The 25,658-nt window shown below is 45.4% G+C and overlaps 1 protein-coding gene across 1 annotated transcript in view; it reads left to right on the top strand.

Moving 5' to 3' along the window:
• Positions 1 to 25,658, top strand: part of LOC128301931 (tyrosine-protein kinase Btk29A-like) — a 65,871-nt gene that overhangs the window by 2,190 nt on the left and 38,023 nt on the right. The window contains exons 2-4 of the mRNA XM_053038608.1: positions 8,521 to 8,616; positions 8,696 to 8,828; positions 8,897 to 9,040. Coding sequence (XP_052894568.1) covers positions 8,521 to 8,616; positions 8,696 to 8,828; positions 8,897 to 9,040 — 373 coding nt within the window. The remainder of the gene's footprint in view (positions 1 to 8,520; positions 8,617 to 8,695; positions 8,829 to 8,896; positions 9,041 to 25,658) is intronic.

Below are 25,658 nucleotides of genomic sequence, written 5' to 3'. Positions count from 1 at the left end.
TGTACACATTTATCGTTTTTATTTAGGCATTTTTGTTTTGATATAAATTGTTATAACTTCATTTTATTATATCTGCACGTAGGCAAGAGCGCAATGTTTTTACTAAAATATAGTCTCATTTAGCAAAAGTTCAATATTCCTCACACATCCTTCTTCCATTGCCGCTTTGACCCACATCGCGGCTCGTTCGGTTTTGATTGGTCCGATTTGTTCACATCCTCCCTGTGCTGTAGATGAGTTGATCTTCCATCGTGCGGTAGTTTTGTACTGCCGTAAGTATTATGTTACCGGGGGGTTTCGCTCGAGATATCTTCTAACAGCATGTATGAGAATAAATTTCGCACACACTATCGCGGCGGAACGCGTGTTCCGGACGTTCTTTGCCTGTAATAATAAGCCAATCCGACAGCGTATGGCGCGATAGAGCGTTTTCCCATAGATCGCCACCAATACCCCGACCACCGCATAGCACAGCGCGCGCTTATAACAAGCTGATTAAAGACGCCGCAACAAGACGTTTGACGTTGTTGGAATATTTGTTGCCCTTCCCATACGGTTCTGCTTCGCTATCCGCTTTCACCCCACACACACGCAGGGGCGGCAAAACCCTAACCCAACAAACGGCAAACAAATCATTCACATTATTCGACAACGGATGAATCGCGGAATCGAGCTGGGCGGAGGCAAAGGTGAAATCAGAAGTAAACGAACGAACGAATAACCACACACATCAAAATCCACACACATTTTCCATCGCGCCCCCCCGCAGGACTTGTCGGGGGCTGTCTTGGGTGTCCGCATTCAGTGAGAACCACTGGTTTGTGGAGGCACGCTCGCCCCGTACACGCAACACCAACCGATGCAACCTTTTTTTTTTGTCTATTTGCCTTTAGGAAGCTTTTGTTTTCAACTTGCCGCCCTCCGAAATCTGCACAATCGGCAAGATTTTAGTCGCCCCGGTAATGGTAATGATTCATCTTGATATCATCATGAACGACGCGGGGGCAAAAGGCACACGAAACCGGGATCCGCTGTGTGAAAAGTGCGGCTTAATAAATTTGATATTTAGCTCAGCGATCGGTGATCGTAACGCACCGATAAAATGGCGGTAGAGAAGCAACAAAACGCAACCACCGAACCATCGTTGGACGCTGTACTTGAAACCCAGGTTCCGTTCCGCCGGTGGTCCAAATCCGAGTGTCAGCGGTGATTATATTTTAGCGGATGCGGTTTGTTGTTTCCTTTGGTCGTTTTGCCGCCACGGCGATATGCGAAGTTTGTTTGTTTCCTATAATTTGCCCCGTTTACTAAGAACCGGCCACGCGGAGAGGGAGGAATTTTGCACGCGAGCAGCAGCGCCTTGATTGTGTTTAAATGTATCGGCCAGTATTTACCTTTTCGGCCCCGGTGTGTGGTTGTGATGCGAACCGGGAGGACACCAAAGGACACATCTTGACACGACAAGACATTTTTTTTTCGTCGGTGATAATTTATCCCCTTCTTTACGCTTACGGTTCGATTCCGGAGTGATCTCAGCCAGCGACACATTCCCACGAACAGCTCGATCGACTTTTACGATCGGCCGGATCGGCCGGACGTGTTGTTGGCGTGGTGCATTGGGAATGATGATGGGTGATGAGAGAGTTTTCTACGAATCTTGCGCCATGATTCATCCGCGCACCCCGCGATTGGCCGCGGCGGCGGGTGGACATGTTTATTGTCACACGGAGCTCATTTAAATATTTGTCGAACGATGCAATTTAATTAACATACTCAGTTTAATTGTTTCGCTGAACAATAGCGGGGCATTTTATTTTAGTTTTAGCTTATTTCGGGAACAACCCTGGTACCCTTTTTCGTATTGTTTATGGTGATTTATGATGGACAGATTCGTTTTAAACGGCGGTCTTTTAGTTTTGAACTGTGTGAGGTGTTTTCTTCAAATTGATTTCATTCATGTTTTATGGTTATTGTTAATATTCTGTATGATTTATGTTATTGGTGCTTTGATTTTATTGGTTTCAGTTTTTATTAAGGTTGTGTCCTGTCATTAATCATGTTTTGTGCAGTTTGTTATATAGTTATCATTCGTTACATTCCTTTATCATTTCAAATTTAAAACATCATCCTTCATGAAAAAACGCTTTTTATAAAACTTTATTTTCACTCTATTTTATTTTTGCCACTACTTTTATTGGACAAAAAACATCTTCTTCGTTCTATCTCACACCATATCACTATCCTTTTGTTTTCGTTTTGTGCAAGAAAACTCACCTTCTCTTGTATTTTATTTTTGACCCACCGGCGCGCATTTGTCCTGTGTCTTGTGTGTGTGTGTTTGTGCTCCCTGTTTGGGGCTGAGGTTTAAATGCCCCTTCGTCACAATGTTGTGCCGTTCATTATGTTTCACGTGCGGACCGGGCGCGCTCCAATGGGTGGGTGGAACCGACCGGGTGGCATTTCTCTTCCCACCCCAATGCGTCGAACAGACCAAGCGCGGCCCAGCAGCAGTAATAATAACTGCACACTCGGTGCGCAATTTATGCGATAAGTGGTGGTTCGTCCCTTTTACCGGTTGCAGTTTGAACCAGGAAGCGCGCTGGCAAAAGCGGGAACTACTGTCGTTGCTGGAAGAAGTAGAAATGAAATGAGGTCGACGGTCTTATGGTGTTGGCATGGTTGTGTCGCACACTGTTTTTTTTTCTATTCATTTTTGCTGTACTGTACTGGGGCTACATAACGAAACTGGCAAACAATACAGGGAGAGGATACTCGAACACAAAACGGTTAGATAGACAGTGAAGCGCTAGGAAGTTTTCCCACCTTGGTCAACACTTTTTGGGAGGGAAAAGGGACAAGAGGATGGGAAAAGGGAGGGAAAAGTCATCAGGAAGGGAATTCTTTGCATTGCATGCGAATCGTTCAGCATACTTTGGAAACCTAACAGATACAAACTAATACTTTGTTATATTTGGTGTAATAAAGTTGATAAAGTTCTTATGAACTTTCGTCGCATGGTTGCGGAATAGCGTGAATGTACTGAAGCACATTACATTAACAAGATCCTTAAAATATCATACAGCATATAAATAGTATGAAAGAAATAAATGAATTTAATGTGATTTTTCAGACCCAAGTTCTTCACGGCGGAAGGATCATCGCTATTGCGCATCCTTTCTTCGCCTATCGAGTCTAGTTTTGCGTTTCACGTATGGGTGACGATAAGACACGGATATATGCTTTATCCAGACATACTCGGGCACTGTATTAGTATCGATGGCCCTACTGATGAATGCGAACACCACCAACACCAGCGTGTGTTGGTTGAATTTGATTAAGGATGCGGCACTCGCTGGATGGGCCGCATTATTGTTGATGTAAGGGATTAATGGGGCGCCGGGTTTTTTGTGATTCACCACACCCTTAGGTAGGGGTGTAAAAAGTAAGAGTCGGGATTTCCCCTTTTTTATAAACGAAAAAGTACGTCGTCGTCGAAATTCTTCAATGTGTGAATATTTGTTTTATGTTTTAGAATTTCCTTTACGCATAATTTAAAGTAGTTGTTTTGTTTAATGTAATTTCTTACCTTTATTTTTGAATGTTTGCTATAAAATAATTAAATTTAATAAATACCGAACGTCCTCCCATCGCACTAATTTCTTTTTTTCTTCGTACCAACCCTTGTTGCATTCCTGTTCAACACCCCTTAATGGGTGCATGTAGAATTTTCTCGCCCGCCACCGTAAGGGTTCGCGGGGTCGGAAAACTCTCCCATCGCACACACACACACAGACGCGCTCGATCCTTTGCGGGACACTCCTCTCTCAGCGGCACACTGTATTGGTGCCATACATCAGCTGGTAGTTGGTTGCAGTATAGAAAGTGCGCGCGCGCACGCTCCTGTATTGGTATGGTCGCGCCTCCGCAAGGAACCGAGTTTTCCCGATTTTTTCCCCCATTTAGCGGGCCATCCATCGAGACTGGAAAAGCGCGTTTGCGTGCCCGCTGATGCGAGTGTGTTGGTGGTGTCGGGAAAAAACAGCCGTACCACGGTATTGCCCAGGAGCCGCCCAATCCTGTTTTTACGTGACCACGGGACGGGATAGACGGGCGTGTTGGAACGGGCACCCAGAAGCGTCAAACGTTGCAAAACGTCGTTCGGTACGGTACGCCGCACGAATAGTCGGCCCAGTAGGTGTTAGTTTTGTTGTAATCCGCGACAAGGCGGCAGAGCTCTTTTCCTCCCGACAAACATCGTCAATGCGGTGTGAATTTTGTGGTGATTTTATGCTTTCCTGATGTGAAGTGAGCAGAATTTTCCGGCTCGATTTAGTCTCTTTGGTGCGGGTGAAGTAGAGAGAATGTTGGTGTGAAGTTGTAAAGCCTCTGGGCGGTGTGTTCCGATACGGCTTGTCCTTACGCTTGTGGAAAATCTTCATTCTCCCATTTTTCCCCGTGTGGTTCCAGATGTTGGGCTTGGAAGTTTGAAGCGCCAAACGAAGGATCTCACTCATCAGCGGTCGAGTAGCATACGCGCGTTGTTCAATAAATTGGATTAATCATCAGTAATCCGTGTGGAAGTGGGTTTTTGGAAATTTTCATCACGCAGCAACGCAAGCCACCCATGAGTTGGTACGTGCTTTTCTTTCCAAATCAAATTGCAAATTTCACACAAAGCGGCTTTTAACGCAGTAAAGGCAAAACAAAGCGAAAAAAGGATTTGGGATTGACAAGCCGTGTGGGTGTGTCTGTGTGTGGAGGTCGCGTGTGTGTGTGTGTGCGCTTTTTTCGATACGCAAAAATACGGATCTGTGTTTGTGCGTGTGTGTGTGTGCGAGAGATTTAGTGCGTGTGTTGACCATCGGTGTGCGTGTTTGTGTTCCGTTTTTCGGGGTGGACACACAAGAATTCATCCCCCAAGAGTACGGTGCGTTTTCCACCCTGGACCACCCTTCAAAACAAGCCAAAAAGGGTCGTTTGCGGGTCGGCAGTGTGTGTGTGTTTGTATTTGGCCGGCTAGACTGGGTTTTGGAACTGCGTTTCGAACGAACTTTCGATTTGGGATTTGGATTACGAGACGAAACTGTTGACGGGAGCGCGTGCAGGCGTGCTCGGGCGTACTTGATTAGGGTTTAAAGAGGTATGTTAGACGTGCGGGTGCTTTGTTAATTGTGGTAACGAGGTTTTTAATTTTAATCTTTGAAAACAAGCTATAACATTTAACGACTTTTTTAATTTATTTCATCTTCCTTTCCCGTGTACGGCAAATGTATTGCTTAAATTGAATTTGTGCAGCTTTAGCCAATCCGCATCTCGTACATCCGTTTAAGGCATTTTGTTTTATTGGTTAGAGTCCTTTAGCTTTAGCCTGCTCCGGGCTGCATTTGTGGATGCCCTGCATGATCCTATCCAGTCGCAGTCGCACGGAGTGGAAAATAATTTTTGTTGGCAGCTTGCACTTGCAAACACCCTATTTAGCCGGAAGGCACTCAATCTTCTTCCAAGAAGTTTCACCCTGCTTATCCGGGCACACAGTGTTGGCAGCTGGCCAATCAACCTGCCCGAACGAAAGCGGAGAACCTTGGACCTGTCTCCAGTACGGCAAACGACCCAGATACGTGCCTTTTCATACGTGTGTTGGTGGTGGATCTTATTTAAAAGTACATTAGTATCGATAGTTTGGTGATTATAGTGTTTTAACTTTGTTGAATTAAAGTTCAGGCAGTTAAACAGTTGAAACTTTCACTCGGATGTGCTTCAATGGTTGTGAATTTGGCACTTAAATATTAACCCCTTTGAGGGCACTCCTTTATCAAGCAGGGAAAGTCTTCCTCTTTCGAGCCGATTGGTCTCAATGCTGGTTGAATGCTGCCGCATTAATTGAATCCAGCCCACAACAAAGCATGACAGATGTGTGTACGTCGTTTGATCGGAAATCGAAAGGCTTTTGTTTCTGAACGAATCGTTCCCGATGGCTCGCTCGTAGCCCACTTTTTGCGCAATCGGCATCCCTAAAGTCGGCATGTAGGCAGTAGGAGGAAGTACACCATCTTTTGTTTTTGGATCACTAGTGATGCCCGAACCGGTGGCATTGTACCGTCTCCCTACACTTACCGCGACGTTCCTACGGTCCGGGGACATAAATCAGCTATCAGCTGGAACAACAAACCCTCCTGGGTGGAGTGCATGTCCACTCTGCCCGGAAGCCCACCGTAGCTCAAAAGTTCTTTCTCACCCTCGTTTTATAAACTTGAGGCATGAATGGCTTCATCCGCCGAGTGGACCTAGTTTTCCATCGACAATGCATCGGCACCACCCTCAGGGCAGGAATCGACTAATGCATGTCTTTTCACGGGACTCTGCGCGGGACGGGATGGTCCCGTAACACGACACCCTATGCCGTGCTTGAGTTTTGGACGCTCCGTCGATCGATTGTGTTGCTGCGGCGAGTGAAAAGGATCCAGTGGGTGGGTGAGGATGGACTGTGCAGCATGATTTATAGAACGCTACAAATCTTGTGTGTTTGACAATGTAATAGAAGTTGATAGAGAGATGCGCTTGTTGATAGACGAATGCACGGAAGGATTGTGTCTGACGGGAGGTTAAATTTAATCTTCAATGGAAGCACAAGAATGGAAGCTAAAGAGGTCTCGATAGATCCTCGCCTTTATTAGTGTCCCATTTCTCAGACATCCCTTTTTGTGGGCATGGGAAGGGATGGGTGAATCCGCTGGAAGCCCTCACAGGGAAACCTTTTGGATTTCTGTTACATACCGAAGACATGGAGCTGGGGTTGGAGTCTGTATTTCTAACACTATTGTTACATTCAGTTTACATTTCATTTGCCGTATTTGGAGACGGAGTCTCTCCGAGGACGGACGGACGGGCCTTTTTCGTTTATTCCAAATTGAACAAGCGGTTTCAAAATGAATCCCTTTAGGATGAGATGGAAACGATGATTAATTTATGTCGCGTTTCAGGGCCTGATTGAGAGCGATGGATATGTGTGTGTGTATAGCTTCTACACCTGCATTAGCGCTCTATTTGTAGCCTGAATGACCTCCGAAAGGGATATTGTCCAGCAAGAATGTATTCCGTTGCTTTGTTTCTTCTCGGGTCGGGCTTTATTGAACATCCCTTTTTGAGTGACAAATTGAGGGGTTTGAAGAAGTTTGAATGGAATGTTGGTCCCAATATACCGATTGGATGGTTAGAAGATCAGCCCAGATGTACTCTCTGCCTTCAGATTGAAGGATCCCACCAGCATAATTAATGTACGTTTGATGACCACTTGAAATAATGTAATGATTAAAAGGATGCAAGCCGTAAAGCTCCTTGATTTGGAACGAGAACCCGCCTGAGAACCGTTCCTTCGGTCTTGACGCTTGCCGAAATAAATGGTCCGCGATGATCGGCAGCACATTCCGGTAAGGGGTGAAAACTTCACCCCGCAAAGGTCATCGGACTCTAATCCTTGTGCACGGTGAATAATTTAGATAGATTGCCCGGAACGGATAGAGTTCTGTGGCTGCGGTTTAAAATATTACCTTATTCGTTCCACCCGAAACAATTCCGCCGGTGGCAGCGTGACGTGTACCGTCCATTAGAAAATATGATGAAGCGTAAGCGGTTCTCTCATGCCTCATGCCTTCACACCTTGCACCTTGTACGTGCAGGCGCGCACGTACATGAAGCAAGTTCTGCAAAGCACAAACGCCTTCGTTTCGATTACGTAGTGAAGACAGGAAATAAGACACGTTCGGTTATGCACGAACGTTGCAGAAAAGTGATATTTCCGGCACTGTTCTATATTGCTCGCAGGAAATATGCAGGGAATTGCGAAGATGTCCGTGCTGGGATGGGTTTGATGGGTGCTTTTCCGGACGAGAAGTTTTATTGCGAGGAATTACTTTATCGTTTCTTGGATTGTTGAATATACGTATTGTAGTCCTGGTTGTGTTCTAGTCGAACATCATTCTGTATCTAGTGCATGTGCATGTTTTAATGTTCGTATAGTTTAATGGTTCCATAAATATGTTATAATTTTGTTAGTTTTTAATTATTTTATTTTCAATAATTTTTATATGTTTTCTTCAATAACTGTCCGTGTACCGTTTTATTCGCTCTCACTTTCGCTATCCGATGTAATCGCTTCTGTTGGTGTATCTGTCGCTCTTCGCTTCCGCTTCAATGTGACATCAAGTACTGTGCTTGAGCGTTAAACAAGCTTTTCATCTTGCATCATTTCCAAAACACTGCACCACACAACTGTTTTGCTTCACAGCGCCTCAGCTAACTTAACCGAGCACCGAGTACTACTAATATCACTTGCGTTAATGTTCACTCTAACAATACTTTGCCCTAATTCTGCGGTTTTTGGGTATTGGCAAGCGCGCCGTGTGCATTATTAAGTGCAATGAAACTTTTGGAAGCAAAAAATACAAAGTTTTGCTAATTGTTGTTTAACTTCTTTTTTCCCACTTTGAAATGACAAACATGATTATGGTTCCGACCATCTAGAAACGGCGCGAACGGGGCAGAATCAGTGTGAAGGGAGTGCGGCTCGTGGAACCAGCTCTACTGCACGGTGAAGGCGGTGATGCAGCAGCACCGGATGTAAGTTTTCACAGTGCTCTTTGCCGCATCACAATTCAACCGTTACTATCATCGTTCCTTTTTTTCGGCTTCTCCACAGGGCTATCCTTTTCAAGTAGGCTACTGCGAAAGTGACGGCATCTTCCCTGGAACGACACTGCCACAGTATACGCTGTATCTGGTGGCGGATAGTGAAAAGGAACGTACCGAGTGGATCTCGTCGATACGTAAAGGTAAGGATGGGCTCTGCCACTTGGTGCCTAGTTTTAATGCAATATTTACTCTTTCTTTCTATCCGTAGTCTGTGAAGAGTATAGCCCGAAGTCGTTCAGCTACCATCTGGGACTTTGGCAGGGCAGGAAGTGGTCCTGCTGCCGAAGCTTAAATCGACGAGCACTCGGATGTCAGGTGGCAACGGTATGGCCGGAGTACAACAATAATCCAAGTAAGTGGCCCCGATGATGCAGTTGTTTTAAGTTTAGCTAGAGGGTTGATGTGCAATGCCCGAGGTTTTTGGCAAATCTAATTGGATTGTTGGGAAATCTTTGAGAGACTCATGTGTGCATACATGTATTGGAGTTATTGGATATTTTATTTGAGTTACAGTTAAAATAGCACCTGAAGGGTGTCAAAGAATAAACATATACCACTAACAGTAAGCCGAAAATATTGACACTCTTCACAGGTTTTTTTCGTACAATTACTGATTTCTATACCCTGCAAAAAGGATCTCTGTACTTGTAGAGAAAAAAGTATCTCGCATTTGTTTGTCAACATAAAAGCCAAATCGTCTCTGAAGGACAGCAAATTGTTTTATTTTCTTTCAACACCAATTCTGCGTGCGTGGACATAAAACATAACATCTCTTGAGAATTCTGGTTTGTTATTCCGTTTGTATGCGTCCAACTGACGTTTCAATTGCTTTACCACCTGTCACGTGTAGTAATAGGTTTTTGGGGTTAGCTTTTTTTAAGCTGTTTAACTTCATCCCTATTCCAAAGCCAGCCCTCAAGGTCAGTGGCGAAATCGCCTTCTAACGACGTGGACGTTTTATGAGCAACCGAATGTAAATACGAAAAATGTCCCAAAAAGGTGAATGGGCAAGAACCTTTCAGGCGGACAGGTTAATTCCCCTATTCCTGTTGTGTTTTGTTTTGTAGGTGGTGGCGTTACGATACCACTTACCTGCCGTTCTGTCCTCCGTTTGGAAGTGTAGTTTATTGCTTCTCCAGTTGCCTTCTATGCTTTCTTTTCTGTCCTCTGCAGAAGCTGCCTGCTTGGCTGCTTCCTATTAGTGCCACCAGTTTGGCAGTGTGTACTCTATTACCCACCGGCCATCCAGTGCCACCATATTTATCTAACAGGAGGGATTAATTTATACCGCAGCTCGGTAGTGCGCTCGTGCGTTTTTCTTTCTTCGAATCCATACTCTTCTTGCTGTAGGCCTCTGTAGCAAAAAGGATGAAAAAAACTATTTCTTGCTACACCGGATGTCCCGGCAGCAGATTGCACCGTGCTCAAGTGCATCGCTTTGGTAGGCTCTCTTACCGCATTGGTACTGCGCCGTGTTCGTAGCGTTCGCAGGCGTTGGTTCTTATCTGCACCTTCTCGTGAACCCTAGACCCAATTTAACCGTTCTACAGTTTTCCGGGGTATTCGGTCAACGGGGCTGCTGAGTGTGGACCTACTGACAGGGTCGGTTGTTTTTTTGTTTCTCTCTCTCGCCATAACCTCTAGATATATTGCTCTTGTAGAGGATCGTGCGGCAATTGCAACCGTTTATCCTCGGCAGGTATGAGCGTAGGAAATCCTTTTTCTCTTCTCCACCGTTCTTCGCCTGTGAGGGGAAAGTTTGCTTCTAAGGTGCCCGTACCGAAGCGCACGGCATGTTGTCTCGCTGCTATAGAATGTGCCCAGAAGTAGAATAAAATATACAGAAACGCATTCTTGGTAGACATTCTTCCTTGAATGAACAATGATGGGCTGAACATTGTATCGCATTTTTTTCTATTCTCCTACTCGTTATCCTGAAACGGAACTAATTTATCCATAATGAAATGGCACCAAACATGCAAAGAATCCGTGACAAATGTCTTTCCAAATACGAACTTCTTTCAAGGAAGAAAGAAGGATCGTTTGAAGAAGTTTTCAATCACTAATTCCATTTTCTTTCTCTCGCAGTAATTGAAAAAAACTTGTTTGCTGATGGATTTTGGACATCAATTCGGCATGGTACCCTGGATTCCTAAAGCAACGGAAAGCAAGAAGCCTCCTAGCGATAACTTAGGAATGTGGATAATTAGGTGTGGCTTTACAGTCACAGCTTGTGCCCTTATTTTTTTCACAGAAATATGCCATAACTACAATGTCTTTTGAATGAATCCATTACTTGAATGGGCACATTTAACGAACAAGATAAATCGAATTACTTTTGAGCGTCTCAGATTGAATATTCATATGAACCCGTCAAGTGCTGCTTCCTGCAATCAGATAAACCAATTAACGCGTATCTTATTTGCATTGATAATAGCGCACAACACAATGTATCACTTTATTCCCCACAGTACGCACCAGAACCGGTGGCGTGATCGTTTCCCACCCAAAGCGATCTGTAGTATGCGGCCGAAATGGCATAAATTCTGAAATTGTTTGCAACCATGCAATGTGCCGCCCGGTTGTAGTGTAACTACTCCAGCTTATTTACTTCCCCGTTCGCGCACTGTTGCGCCTGTTACGCGGCGCGCATGTAAAGGACGGTGGGTGATTTTCCGTCCCTGTTCCGACTGATCGTGTCATTTTCCGGTTGCTTGCCGGCTGGTTCGTGATGAGTGAACGGGTCTGTTGGCATATCCATTTCCCATCTATGGGGCACACACAGGTGGCCACGACGAGCCGAACATTCATCTGTAGATGCACGCACTACATGAAAACCGCGGGTTTGCAACTTCGCTGCTGCTCTTTTCTCTCACCTCCTAATGACTCACGACCGCACACACGTGCCCACGACTGGGAAGTAGTTAAGTTCCGAAATGCAACAGATGCAGCAAAAAAAATCAACTCGCTGTAAGTTTATCAGCAATGAATAGTAATTTGCTTCTTAATCGTGCGCATCAACCGTATCCTTCGCCGTCCCGATCGGTGTTGTTCAACAACGCACGGAAAAGGTATAATCGTACGCTCTCGGAGCAGGTCAGAAACGAGTCGTGAGAGGAAGTCATCATCGTGCGTTTTGATTAGCTGTACGTTACATCAATCATGGCTAGAGGCGAAAGTGTTTTTTTTTTTGTTTGTCTTTCTGCCTTTTCATTCATCAATTGGCGATAAAGTAGTGTAGTAGTAGTAGTTGAAGAGAGAGAGAGAGGATTTGAACAAAGTGCAGATTACATTACATGGTACATCACATTAAGGAGTGACCGGAATTCAATAATTTATTTCATTAATTATGTAAAAATAAATCCTAATCAAAAACTGTAGTGCGAATTGAATACATTTGGGCGACAATTGCACGATGTTAAGAATGAATACTGCAATGTTTCGTTTTTTAATTGCGTTTTTTTGCAAATTGCTGCATCAGTCACATCCACTCGATCACCAAAAAAACCGGAAACAACCGATTCGTACCTCAAGGGTCGATCGATTATTTGGACGAAATTCCTTTTCCCTCTTGGTGGTACACCGCAAAGAAGCTTTAACGACTTTAACCTCGTTGACGAACGTGTCCATCATTGAGGGCAACATGTGTTGTGGGTTCGTTTCGCACCCAGCAACCCGGCAGGAAGGTGCACTGGAGGAGCATGCAAAAGCATAAAACCGGAAAAGGGTCGTGTGCCAAAACATGCTGTCTCCCAGCCACGGCTTTTCTAATTAGCGTCATTAGGCGTTTGGGCCAACGATTCCAGCGCGTCCGTTGATGCTGTCGGCAAAACCTAATGATGGCGAGCAGTGCCGTACGTCTACTTTTGGCCAAACGAATATGCACGGAGGGCACAACCAAGTAGTACGTAACAATGTTATGTACCATCTGCACATCGAAATTTTTGGCGAAGGCAAGGGGGAAAGGAAGAAAAGGTTTCTTATGCATGACCGTGATTTGATGTTTAGTACCGGAAACTGTATTCTGTGTGTGCACCTGTTGCGTTGCTTCAATTAGCATTTTATTCTCGGCCAGTTCTGCCACTGCCGGAAGCGTTGCGCGAAGTTAGAAGTTAATTGGGTTTGGCACGGACGACATCAGTGCAGCTCCTAAATGCACCAGAACAAAGTCCTTCACAGTGCGCATGTTGTTGTTAATTTGTAAGCAATTTCGGCATTCGACGACGTAATTATCAGCTTAATTTTAAATGCATTTAAATACCTTAACCCCAATAACCGAAATGACTTACCTTGGGAAGACGTCAACAAGCTCATCCATTCGTTATTCATCTCATAAAGTCTAAACGATTTGCATATTATTAAATTTAATTCACAGTGTTATATCGTTTTAGATCAAGTCCCATTAAAATAACAGATGTTTCACCGTGCCTTTATTAATCAATCCCAGCATTTTGTTGCGTTGATTGCCCGATCGGAAGATCTTCATCGTTTCTTGCTCTGCACAAAACAAAGCGGCCACCAAAGTTCAACGATTCCAGGTTTGATCGTATTTTATGGAATTGAAACATGAAAATCATTCCAAGAAATACGGTGGTACGCCTTTACCCGTCGACAATAAATGAGACGAATCCGGGGAGTCCGTGTATGTTCAGGTGTTCAGGTGAACTCCCCGGACGGAGGTGGATAGGTGGAATAAAATCGAAAATGTTTAAATGCGATGAGTTTTACTACCGTCGGCCGGTCGGTTGTTTGAGGGTTTCGCTCGCGTTTTTGGTGGGGTTCGTCACTGATGCATGCCTTGAAATTTATCGTTCGTTCGGGTCAACGTTGAGGTCTCCGGCCGTGTCCCATTCCAACTGTCGCTCCCCCGGGAAAAAGGGTTTTTTTACGGGTGGTAGTAATATATTTTATTCTTTCTCCACACATTGTGGTTTGCGCCAAGGCGCGATCAGTGAGGGACTGTACGCATGTTTTGTTCATAGCACATTTTGTTCTTCCCCCAAAGGGGTGATGCATGCTGTGACGCTTACCGTACTGCTGTTCCCTTTTGCCTGTTGGGTGGGTAAAGCATCGGGATATTGTGTTGTGCTGTTTGATGGGCATCCGTGCGGGTGCGTCCTCGTTCCAACAGGCCAAACGCCAGTTGGTGTTTATCCGGAAGGCTTCATAAGCTTTCGGGCGAGTTGATTTGTTTGGTGAGGATAATTCGAATACCGCCACGGTCATACAGCGACCGACTCGCGAAGTTTTAAAGCCGAGCTGTTAAGTGTGGACCTGTGCAACGCGTGAGATTATTATCAGTTCGTTTTAAAAACAGTGCTGGCAATGGAGGGAGAAGAATGTAATGCGATGGAATGGCAGAAACGGGGTTGACGAATCGGGAAGAAAGTTCATTCTTGCGCATCATCGAAGAAGATCGACATTTATGGTGCTTCTTTCCCGTTTGAATCGGGTCTTTTTCCCCATCTCCGATACCACCAGAACGAAACTGAAGTGAAATAAAGCTGTATGGAAATTGTTCTTTATGTTTCTCCTTCTTTACCGGTTGGAAGATGGTGTTTTTCGTTTCGTTTTTCGTTCCTGCTTAGTTACCATCGGAAGGGAACTATATTTCGAAACGAAACGAAACGAAGTGGAAGTTTCCTAGTGCACGTGTCAGCCATATGTCGTTCAATGGTCCGTTGACCCTACAAGTCATGAATAGACGTAATTGAAGACAAAATTAAATTTATGTTTGAAATTATTCTTACCGAGCTGATTTCCGATAATTTATTTATTTAGCAACGTACCAATACTCTGCAATCATTGCTCTACACGATAAGCTCTCGTACAATATCGCTTCTGCCAATCTGCCCAGATTCAAAGTAAACCCATCAAACCCGGTCCCGCTCGTACCAAACCCAGCCGGACATGAGAATTCGTTTGTGATTTTGTGTCTTTCTATTTCGCAAACGTTTGGGTTTTTGCACGACTGCAGGGGCTATTTTTTCCATTCGCCAAGCATCAAGGCGTGGGACCTGCACCGTACACCAAGGTGTTGTGAAATCAATTTCAATAAATTATTCAAATGATCGTCCAATACTCTTTCCCGGTCGGCTCGGTTGGAGCGTTTTTCGTGGCCCGACGGTTAGTCGTGATGTTCCCGGTCCGGTTCTCGTGTGGATCGACCCGGTTTTCGACGGTGGGATACACAGTGGGCTGAACGAAGCAAAGCGGGGTCCCCGGACTGTCGCAGATCGTTCGGTATTGAATATTGACGTCAGCCAGCATCATTCGAGGATTTGTGATGTTGGGTTGCGGTTGCATTGAGGAAGATTCGCACGAAAGCACACGAAGAAAGGATTGGTTTGTTGCTTCTTGTCGCTGGTAGTGTATTATTGACCTTATGCGTTCACTTATGGTCCTGTATGAAGTAGGCAGATAAGCGCATAGAAGAAGATAGGATTACAATTTCTTTGGAAGAAAGAAGAGATTGTCCAATACAATTATGCGCCTAATATTTGTCCTCTTTCACACTCTTTGTTGGCCTCATAATATACAACACTATATTGGTCCCACCAATAAGAGCATGATTATATCATTGTCGACTTTTGTTCTTAATTAATTCGATATAAACCTTTTGCGAAAAAATCTCCCGTCGGCAACATCAGTCTGTTTGCGAGGTAAATTAGTCCAAAAGAACCTCTCTCTCTTCGGCACTGTGATACAGCGCCTGTTGTTCGCCGACACCACTTATCTTAACCCCTGGACTGGTCCGATCTGTGCATAAGCATACCTTACCCCCTAAACACCCGGGCTGTGCAAATTCTTTGTTGTTCTGTCAGTTCCGCCCTTTTACCATTATTACCATTAACCATACAAACCGTTCCTTCCTGTATAAGTGCCTTATCATTGCGATCACCCAGCGGGCACAGTCCGGTCCGGTACGTACCGCGTACATTCGCATTTTCCTCCCAATTAGCAGCTCATAACAATTTAGTTAGCTCCAGCACTGCTTGCCCCCGGACAACCGAATCGAGCAGAAAGTTACACGTACAATTACAGAAACCTTCAGCATTACTGCACAAGACATTTGTTTGAATTATTTGCCTGTACCGGTTGGTGCTGTTGTTTTTTTTTTTTTTGTTGCAACCTTTAGTTTGTCCTGTTGGTTCTTATTCAGCCACGGTGTATAGGGCTATAGAGCTGCAAGAGCGGTTTCGTTTGCTGCAACAACCCCGTAATGTTTTGCCCAGGTGTGCACACTTTATTCGCTTTACCAGTTACTAGCTTTTATTGATAGTTTTTCTTTGTGTAACCAGCAGTTTGTTTGGATGCCATAACCATAATGCATTTGTTGCCACTTGAAGTATATTAAAGGACATCAATAAGCACTTAATTTACAGTCGATCCTTAAGTGTGATCGTGAACAATATAATGGCAATGCTCAGCTGACTGCGGTTATACTGTTCGATTGAGATTCATTGTACCAATTGATTTGGCATATCATAATAGCTTAATAACAATTTATGGGTGCCATATTTTATAGGGCTCAAATTTCACTACAGTAAAAGTTGCCAAAAAAAAAAATTGAGTAAAAGTTCACAACTCAAACACTGAAGAATAAATGTCACAAACGGTAAGATTATTTATTATGCAGCGCGTCACCATTGCACAACGAATGGTCTCCAATGCCGTTAATAACAATGATCAACGGTTCGGCCCGGTTTTTGGGACGGTATGCGAGTGGTTGCTGGGGCTGGGCTGGTGAACATCTGAGGATGATAATATTTGCACATTTGAGTTCCTTTTTTGTGCTTTACCTTGTGCGTGCGTGTGTCGGGTTTTGCCGAGTTCAGTTAAGAAGGAAATAAACCTTCCCAATCGTAACTGCAAAACGAAGAGTGTGCGGGTTAGGTCAGTGGCCTGGTTCGAAGACGGAATCTTCATACTTTCCAGACACAAAGAACCGCCGGGATGGAACCCTTTTTTCGCGAGGGTTTTTTTGTGTTCACATGAGTTAAGGTTCCCGGTTAAGGTTAGAGTGGCATACGAGAATTATACCACTTTTGGGCATTTATTTCAGTAAAAGCGTACAAAAATATTATGTTTTAGATAAAACACTTATTGAGATGCTTAGTAAATGGTTTTGTACACATTTAATCCGTCGAGTACAGTGACCCTTTCAAGCTAGTTTCAAAATGCTAAAAAAATCACTCGTAAAAGATAAATGGTTCGTGGATGTTTCGCTGTACCCATGCTTCTATTTATCTTTACGTGTCTAGTTTTATTCTGACCATTTTTTTGTGTGACAATCACTTAATCATGCTCGTACCACACACTTCACTACGCAAGCGCTTACTTCTCGTTGTGAGCGGTAACAACAATGAAAGATCATGTTTTTATTGTAATCTCACCCCCTCGTACTATCCTCCCCATTTCGCAGCCTCCAGATCGTATTAATGCGCGTGCAAGCGAGACGGAGCATCATTTCTTCGCGCGGTGCACTTACTTTTCGTTGCGGCGGCTTTCGACCGCGGAAGACCTGTTCTGTTTCGCGGGTTCGTTTGCATGTGTTCGTTTGCCACGCCAGTTTGGTGCAGCCCTTACAGGGACAGGGTGGTTAACCATTTGAAATGGTATAGATAGTACCGCGGGAGTCACGCATACACCAGCTCCACACCGCGTATGCTAACCCGCGCTATGTAAAATTGGGTTTAATTCGGTCACAAACACACACACTCTCCGCTCTTCGCTCGCTCGTTCTTTCTTTCGTGAACCCGTGCTATGCTCTTTTGTTTGGGCCAAGAAGAAAGAGCAACCCTCGAAGGGGGCAAAACGCGCACCCTCACTGTGTGTGACCCTTATGCCACCAAACGAACCCCTACGGGAGAGAAAGATCGACCTGTTGCAGGCAGTGCCGTCGCCTTGGTTCGTTCACACGGACAAAGAGACGAGCTCATCCCCTGCTACATACACCACCAAGCGCGATCGAACGCGATCGAACAAGACTTGTTTAAGCGAGTTTGATCTCCCTTCCAAGCCCTGGGAAAGGGGAGCCTTCGGCAACTTCTCCACCTTCGAGGAAGATTCTACCCCCTGGACCCCTGCGATTTGTCCAATTCTCGATTCTTCCTGAGGAGTACTTAGACATCTTAGGGAGCTATTGCACGGTGGGCCGTTTGGTGTTTGGGATCTCTTAAGAGGGTAGTTTTGGAACACGGTGATCACTCTCTGACTGCTGCTGCTGCCGCGGCGAACTAGTGGTTGTGACGTTACCATCCATCTTTATGCTCCGGGTACGGGTTTTGGGTCTGCCTATGTATATGTGTGAGTGGTTCGCACGCGTTCATGTTTAAGCATGATTGTATAGACGAGAGGGAATACAGAGCCCAAGAGCGAGAGAGAGAGAGAGAAAGCGAACGAGTGCCCATGTTTTGATGGCACGGGTTTTTGATGTTGTGGGCTTAGTCGTTGCGTTTCTGCCGTACACTTCGGACGTACTTACCGTCGAGGTCCGTCTGTTTGTCGATCGTGGTGTAGTTCCCTTCGTTTGGTGGTCCTGTTCCCAGTTAGGTTAGTTTCTGTGTTCGTATGTGTGTGCGCGCATGTCTCGGTACTTAGAACCACTTGCAGAAACTGTGTGACAACATGTTTAGCAAACGAAAGCAGGCGTAGAAAAGCTACCCCAAGTGAATATAAAATTGGTGACACGGCGCGCTGGGTGCATCGGCGAGGGAGAGAGATCCAGTGGAAAAAGAGAGTGATGATCAGACGATCACCTGGCCCACCTCGAGTGTCAAAACCTCACCACCAAACCGTGGAGTGTTCCCGAATTGAAAATTGATGACGAAAAACAACGGAAAGATCAAGATTTTGTGGGATTCGATTTCGAAAGTCCAGATCGGCACACTGATCATCTCGCGCTCCTTTGCCGTTGCACACACACGCACACAAATATGTGTACAAAGTGAAAAGAGTGTCACATAATACAAACAGCAACGACAACAAAATCGTCAATCCAGCAATGCAGATTGAATTCGCGTGAGATTGTGATCGATTCGCCGTGCGACGCCCTCTCTTGCGCGTGTTGCGCTGGCTTTCGTCGCCTGTCTGGTCGTTGAAGTTTTCTGTTCCTTCCGCAACAAAAACGGCCCTCGCCGCAGCCGCTTGCTAATTGCAGGTTGTGTGCGAAGACCTTCCAAAGTGCAATGTGGGTTTGGGTGGCTGGAAAAAAAAAACAGATGAAAGTGGTGTTATTTACTGCGTGCGTTGCGTTGCGGACAGTTTGAAGCTTTGCGGCGCGCTGACACGATTAACCAGCGAAAAGAGTGCATGATGTGTAGTTTTAAGCGTGAGACTGTTCCTAAAACCCCTGTTGCACCCTGTCGTTATCCCTCCCTCCCCTCCTCCCCATCGTCTGTCTTGGTTCAAACTGTTTTAAAGCCAGCCAGGTATCTTCCTTTTTGAAGTCGATCATTCTCTTCCCTTCGAGCTGGCGCTTATACGATCGTTGGGTTTATTTTGTTTTTCTTTTCCAAAACTTGTCCACACTTGCTGGCGAGGTACGTGTGTTTAGGTTTAGAGTTGTGTGTGCGGGCTACATGGCCGGTTTTTTTTTCTGTACGTGTGAGTATATGCGTGGCGAACTTGCGTCGGTCGTACCTGTTGCACCAGCGATAGCACCCCCGAAACGATGGGACAGGTTTTCTCAGCAGGTCAAGTTAGGCTAATGTCTTTGTATGACGTCGATTTGGACACAGGCGAACTATTTGTTTCTAGGGAGTATTGTTTGAAAAGTTTATAATAATAAAGAATTAAGAACCTTGTCAACAAGAATCTTTGAGATTCGTTTAAGACTAAAATTCTGAGCTTAGTCTTCTGATGATTATTCCCAACTCTCACACCGAAAGATGGCTTCAGAGGATCGATTTTATCGCTAGGATACTCAAAACACTAAAAATACGTGTTAATTTAGGAAAGACCATACACAAAACTTATAAAAGTTTTTTAATGTGTAAAGTCCTGTAAAATGGCAAAGAGCTCAAAGACAGTGGTGAAAGCACCGTTTTTCTTTTCTAGCACACATCAGCACTACAGGGCCCCGCTTCTTGCCACTTCAAATTCTACCATTCCAAACAGTACACAAACAGAAACACGCGCAACCTAGCAAACCGGTTAATGTGTGTACGAAAACCCTGGGGAGGTGAGGCAGATGTAGGCAAATGTCGCCCCGAGAACGATAGCGGGTTGCTTTTTTGCGTTTGTTCAGGCCCACTGCTGGTGACACCGTACCTGTTTGCACAACACGCTTCTGGAGCTTACCGGAGGAAGCGGGCAGAACCCCATGGCCTGGCTACCTTTGCACCATTAGACGGTTGGTGGATCTGTTCTGTATGCAAATTTGCCAAAGCATCGCTTTGGCACAACGCAATCGCAAAACGGGTTGTTGCGAGCCGTCTGTTTTTTTTTTGCCGGGAGATGATCTTCGGAAAATGTCATAAGGCTCTCGCGCCGGGCGTGGAAGGTGTTGCGTGATAAAAATTTACACAGCGCGCGTTTAAGCGTTGCTTTTGACCATCCGGTTCCAGTTCGTGTGCAGTACACAACTGCAGCGGAGTGCAGTTTCAAGTGCAACGAAGCAAGGGGCGGAAAAAGTTCGAACACTCCACCGTATTGCTTATGCAACGTGTAGTTGCAGTTTGGCTCATAATTGTCAGCTCGAATTGACCGCCATAAGACTAAAAGGTTTTGTTTCTTTATGTTTTTTTTTTTGGTTTTGGGGTGATCATTTTCGTTACCGCGCGGTTTACCCGGTTTTGTGTGCGGCTCAGCGAATGTAATATTTTTGTTTGTAGGTAAGAGAAACAAATAGCAAGAAAAAAAACCATTCCTTGCATTACGCGATCTCCGCGAGGGTTATAAGACGATTAAGATTCGTAGATCGTGGCTCCGTGTGGAGCGGCCCGTGCAGTGTACGGTGTCGCACATTTAGCGTCGTTGGTGTCGCTCATTGCGAGTGGAACCCTCCTAGAGGCCAATTGTCCACGAGGGGCCCGTTTGGTGGTGGCTGTTTTGAGAAATGATTCCAACTCCAGCTAGGAGCTCCGTAGGGCAAACAATGCGCACTTTTGTGCCTTTTAACCGCCCGGAGTCGGCGGACAGTGAGTGATATCGCGTTTGAGCAATGATCTTGCCGCCGGCGATCGTACCTTTAGCACACGGGACTATGTGACGGGACAAACGTGACAACTGCCGGGTAAGGGTGAACTGAAGGGAACTGTGTGCTTCAGGTAACCATCCCCCCACCACCCCGTCCGATTGGTAGTGACCCACCCGGGGGAAGGTGTGTTTTGCGTACGGACGTTGCGTTCGCTGCAGTGGTTGAGGTTCTTTCGCCACGCTTGGACCAGCTGTGGTTGGTAAAGGGAGGGGGAGCCTTTTTCTTAGCAACTTGGCGATTCGATCCGCAATAAACCCCGCTGCAAGATATCGGGACCAGCTCGGACCAGCGACCCAAAATGCATTCGCACGGTGACGTTTTACCTGCAAACTGGACGTAAGTGGGCTTTATCGTGGCCATGTTTTTCAGATGACCATGGTGTAGGTATAATTGATTGAAAGAGCCAGTTCTGTCAGTCGGTGGTGCGGTTTGGTAAGATGTGAGCTACAGTCCCGTCGATTCTGAGATAAGCAAATGCGTGGAATTGAATGCTGCAAGCAGGGTTTGCAATAAAAAAAGAGTGAAACCTGTCAAATGGGGGTGAGATGTTTGCAATAAAGTCCCTTTTACTGCGATTACTATTGCACTGATGCTAGCCTGTGGAATGTTGGATGGCAAAAATAAAACCCTCAAAGTCACTAGAATACTTGAGGTGTACTTAAGAAATAATAACACGAAACGCTTTATTTGGTATTTTATGAAACGTGCAAGGATAGTGCTGTCAGTGTGCGCCATCCCGAGCTCCGCCACCTAGCCGTAGCAAACAATAATGCTCTAGCTGAGATGGGGTTTTTTGAGCGTCTCAACCGAACCAGACCGGCCAAGTGGATGTGAACCGTATGGAAATCCCATCCTCAACCGCCTCGAGATGCCAATCACGTACCCCACAAACGACTGGTGTGAAGGTCACGCACCTTATAACGATGGCAAAGCAAAAACAACCCTCGGCACACCAGCACAGCATCCAAAATTAAAAGCGGATGGTACATGCGACAGGTTTTCATTCCGAAGCAGAAGACGCACTCCGTTGCTGTCTGCGTCTGAGTGGATCTTCACGAAATCTCACCAAACCGGTCATCGAAGCTAAAATGGGGTGCAGAACACGCAAGCAAAACCACCCCAAAAACGTGTTGCTGGCCGATAAACGATATCTTGGAACTGGTTTGATTGTGGTCTGGTGCGGTGTTGATGCGCAAAATCTGAAGGTCATCGTGTCGAGAAAGACACTTGAAGACGTTGGAGAAAACAACATATACCCAGATGCTGTACGCAAGGAAGGAAAGCTTGAACTGGCCGCTTTCGTTTCGTTACAAAATGTGAAACGTTTTACCTGCAGCCATGATGCAAGACTCGGGCAATTGAAACCACAATCGTTATAAAACGTTTGCCAACAATGCTCTTCTTTAATTAACGGCGATCATCGGAACATTTTTGTTTGCACGTGGAAATTAAAAACGATCCACCAATGATGATCGTTCGGGCACTGTTCGTTTACCACTCGTGAAAATTATTCAATATAACACTCTCATTTTGTTTCCATCTCGACTTGGCGGTTTCCCTTTTGCTTCGCTTCCGATTCACTACCGCGCTGCGTACGATCATTTCCATTTCCCCGATGCAATTTTGGTCGCTTGGGCGGAAAATCACTTTCGATTGTTTCGATCATGTTTAATTCAACCTCAATCTTTAAATGTCTCCGCCCTCCACACACACATTGCACCCTTCCTGTAAATGTGTTTGTGTTTTGATGAAAAACTCAACCATCCATCCGGATGGAGGCGCGAATAAGGCGAGGTGGAAAATTAGGACACGCTTCACGGTTTATTAGCACGCGGGTTTTGCAAATGGATTTTTGGTGGTATTGGATGGTGGTTTGAATGTTGCTTTTTTCACTCTCCACACAGTTTAATCTAACGCATTTTACGATCGTCGTTTCGGGAAAAAAAAGTTAAGCTACAGCGAACGCTGGTGTGCAATTGATTTGGGTTTAGATTTGCTTGATGTATGTGTGTTTTCAACTTCGCGGGCCTGAGTCGTTGATTTCGAGTGTCAGCAAATTTGGTGGACACACTGTCGCTTTTTATCTTCTCACTTTCTGCTCGTTGCGGAAGTGAGAGAAAGTTGCGCATGAACCAATGGCGCCGACAGCTTAAATAAAACAGTTCCTCAAAATTATCAACTCAACATTAACGTACGGCAAATGATGGGATTTTATAAATTCTCAATCCCGTAATGATGCGGTGAATAAAGATGTGGTGCGCTGTTTAATAAATTATCCCGAAGTACACTGCCTATACGAGTAGCTTAGTGAGTGATTTATGTAGCAGCGAATGCTTTAAAAAGGTGATTGCTTTACATGTGTTAATAAAGCACTTCTTATTTAATAGCTGCTTCGCGGGGCTTCACTTTGGCAGTTCTGTAGAGCCGAAAAACCATCAACATCCCTACCAGATAAATCCCCTCCGGATTGACCCCATTTCTTGGCTGACAAAATTCATGAACTGGTCACAAACCTGAAATCGGGCTTTTTTTGTTGCTTTCCTTTGATGCTTCATCCAGTATCTCTAGACATGAATGTAGGTGGTGGAATGAGTTTTGCACGGTGATTCAGTTAAAAAACCCCTCACACTGTGTAAATGTGTATTGTACGTCTACAGATGGAGGTCTTTCGGGAAGCATTCGAGCGGACGTAAAACCTCGGGACTATTGGGGTTTTTTTTTTGGGGGGAGGAAGCCTTGGAACAACTTCACGAACTTTGGCGAGCGGGAGAGAGCCTTACTTACGCGCGAAAATTCGCCACAACGAATCGTACGCGACCTGAAAGTGGTGACCATTCGCCCGGGAGTCGGCTGGTAGATACATTGACCAAACAACTTGTCTTACGCTCTCTTCCATCAGCTCCCTCTTCTTGCAGGGGAAGAAAAGATTAAGTTGCTTTTTAGCGAGCAGCTCGATTGAATTGCGCTTATGCTTTTGGGAAGTTTTGTTGTTTGGGGTAGTTGTGGTCTAACCCGATTTTTTTTGCTCCAGACGCTCACAAAACTGTTCTTCTTGAATCAAAACAACGCCCCAAACAAAAAGAACTACGTACTATTCGGACACTTTTCGCACCCGGGCTCGTCCCAGATAGCTTCCCCCTAGTGGACGGGAGTTCTTTTGCTTCCGCAGGCCCTGAAAGTAGGTCGTTGCTGTGGATATATTGGGGTTGGGAAAATAAACAACGTGTCATACTCTTGGTGAAGCATTGAATAGACGGAAAATTGTTCCCGTAGGCCTTAAGAGGCCACCATCGTTCATTGAACGTAGGGCAAGTCTACCTCCTGGAGCTGGTGGGTTTTTCGTCTATTCTGTGGGTAGTATCGGTATACCGATTTTCCCCACCTTGAATTACCATTCGAGGGAGTTGGAGTTAATTTTTGAACTCCAAAATTTCGTTTCGTTCACTCTTTCTGCTTCTTCCAGCACGTCGATTAGATTGGAAATTAGACTCACTGTAAATCGATTCCGCCAACGCCAACGTTCATCGAAACGCCATGATTGTCCACAGTCCGTTGAACCCCTGTATGGCTACCGGATTAGGAGGTGTTGGAACGTCGGGTATCAATCCAAACCTCCGGGGGTGGACAATTTAGTGGGATTTGCTGATTCCGGTGGTAGTTTCGATTGATCCCACCCCTTAATAGACATGATGATGATGATGATGATGACGGTAGCGATCAGTTCACGGTTGTCGGGAGAAAAATTAAGGGAAGTACCCATACCAAACACACGCTCACCATCAAGCCAATGATAGGGAAGGAAGGAAAGTAAAAGTAATTTACGTTTTCAATCCCATCCGTCTAAAAGAAAGTCCGCGACTGCGAAACAGGGCCCAAATGGTGTCGTTTTTTTGGCTTTCTCCATCCGTTGTTTTGCCGATTTGTTTACATCGGTGCGGTCGCAGCACCCCTAAATACGGATATTGCGGAAGATTAGCTTTTCACTGTGCGTTTCAATGGATGCTCTATCTGTGCCGGTTTGTTTATTTGGGCTAATGGGGAAGTACGGGTCCTCACCATTTCGTCGGTGCGAAATGGCTTTTCACGCTTTGTGAGCGATTGAGGATGTTAGGCGAGCAAGCAAATGGGTGTGGTATTGGTTGGAATTGTGCGTTTCAACACACCCCGACGATTGGATGCATGTCAAATAAATATCGGCTGTTATGCAAATAAGCAGGTAGACAAGAAATCTTTTGTCTTACTGCGTCTCCTGCGCGCTCAGCTCGAAACGGGTCAGAATGCAACCGTCACCGACCTTCAATTGGTGGCTCGATTTATTCGATCGTCCTCTGCATTTGCATTCGAAAAAGGGAACGTTTCGAATTTCGAACCCCACACTACCACGCGGTGCCTTTCCGTGGGCCGAATAGATGGCGGACGGTGTCACTTAGATCCGACCCGAAAGTCCATCATTATATGCGCGTGCGTACTCGGATGTTTTGTTTCTCATCATGGCACTAGAACTCGCTCCACTTGTCCTTCAAATCCGGTATCCCCCCGATTGGTGTGGTGATGCTTTCATCGTCACCTTCGTTCTTCGATGGCTCGTGGTCGGTGTGTTTGTTGGTACGGCTCCACAAGATCCAATTGTGGCAGCTGTCTCTCGGGTTGTTACTTTTGCGAAGTGATCATGATACAAGGTGAGCCGAAGAGTGAAAGAATAATAATAATATTTTTGCGTACCGACCGACCGTGCGCGCACAGTTGACCTTGGTGGCGGAAATGCGAT

Source organism: Anopheles moucheti, chromosome 3 (genome assembly GCF_943734755.1).
Source record: "Anopheles moucheti chromosome 3, idAnoMoucSN_F20_07, whole genome shotgun sequence".
NCBI classification, from domain to species: Eukaryota; Metazoa; Arthropoda; class Insecta; order Diptera; family Culicidae; genus Anopheles; species Anopheles moucheti.
Note: the sequence above shows the minus strand (reverse complement) of the source record. Positions and strands in the feature narration are given on the sequence as shown.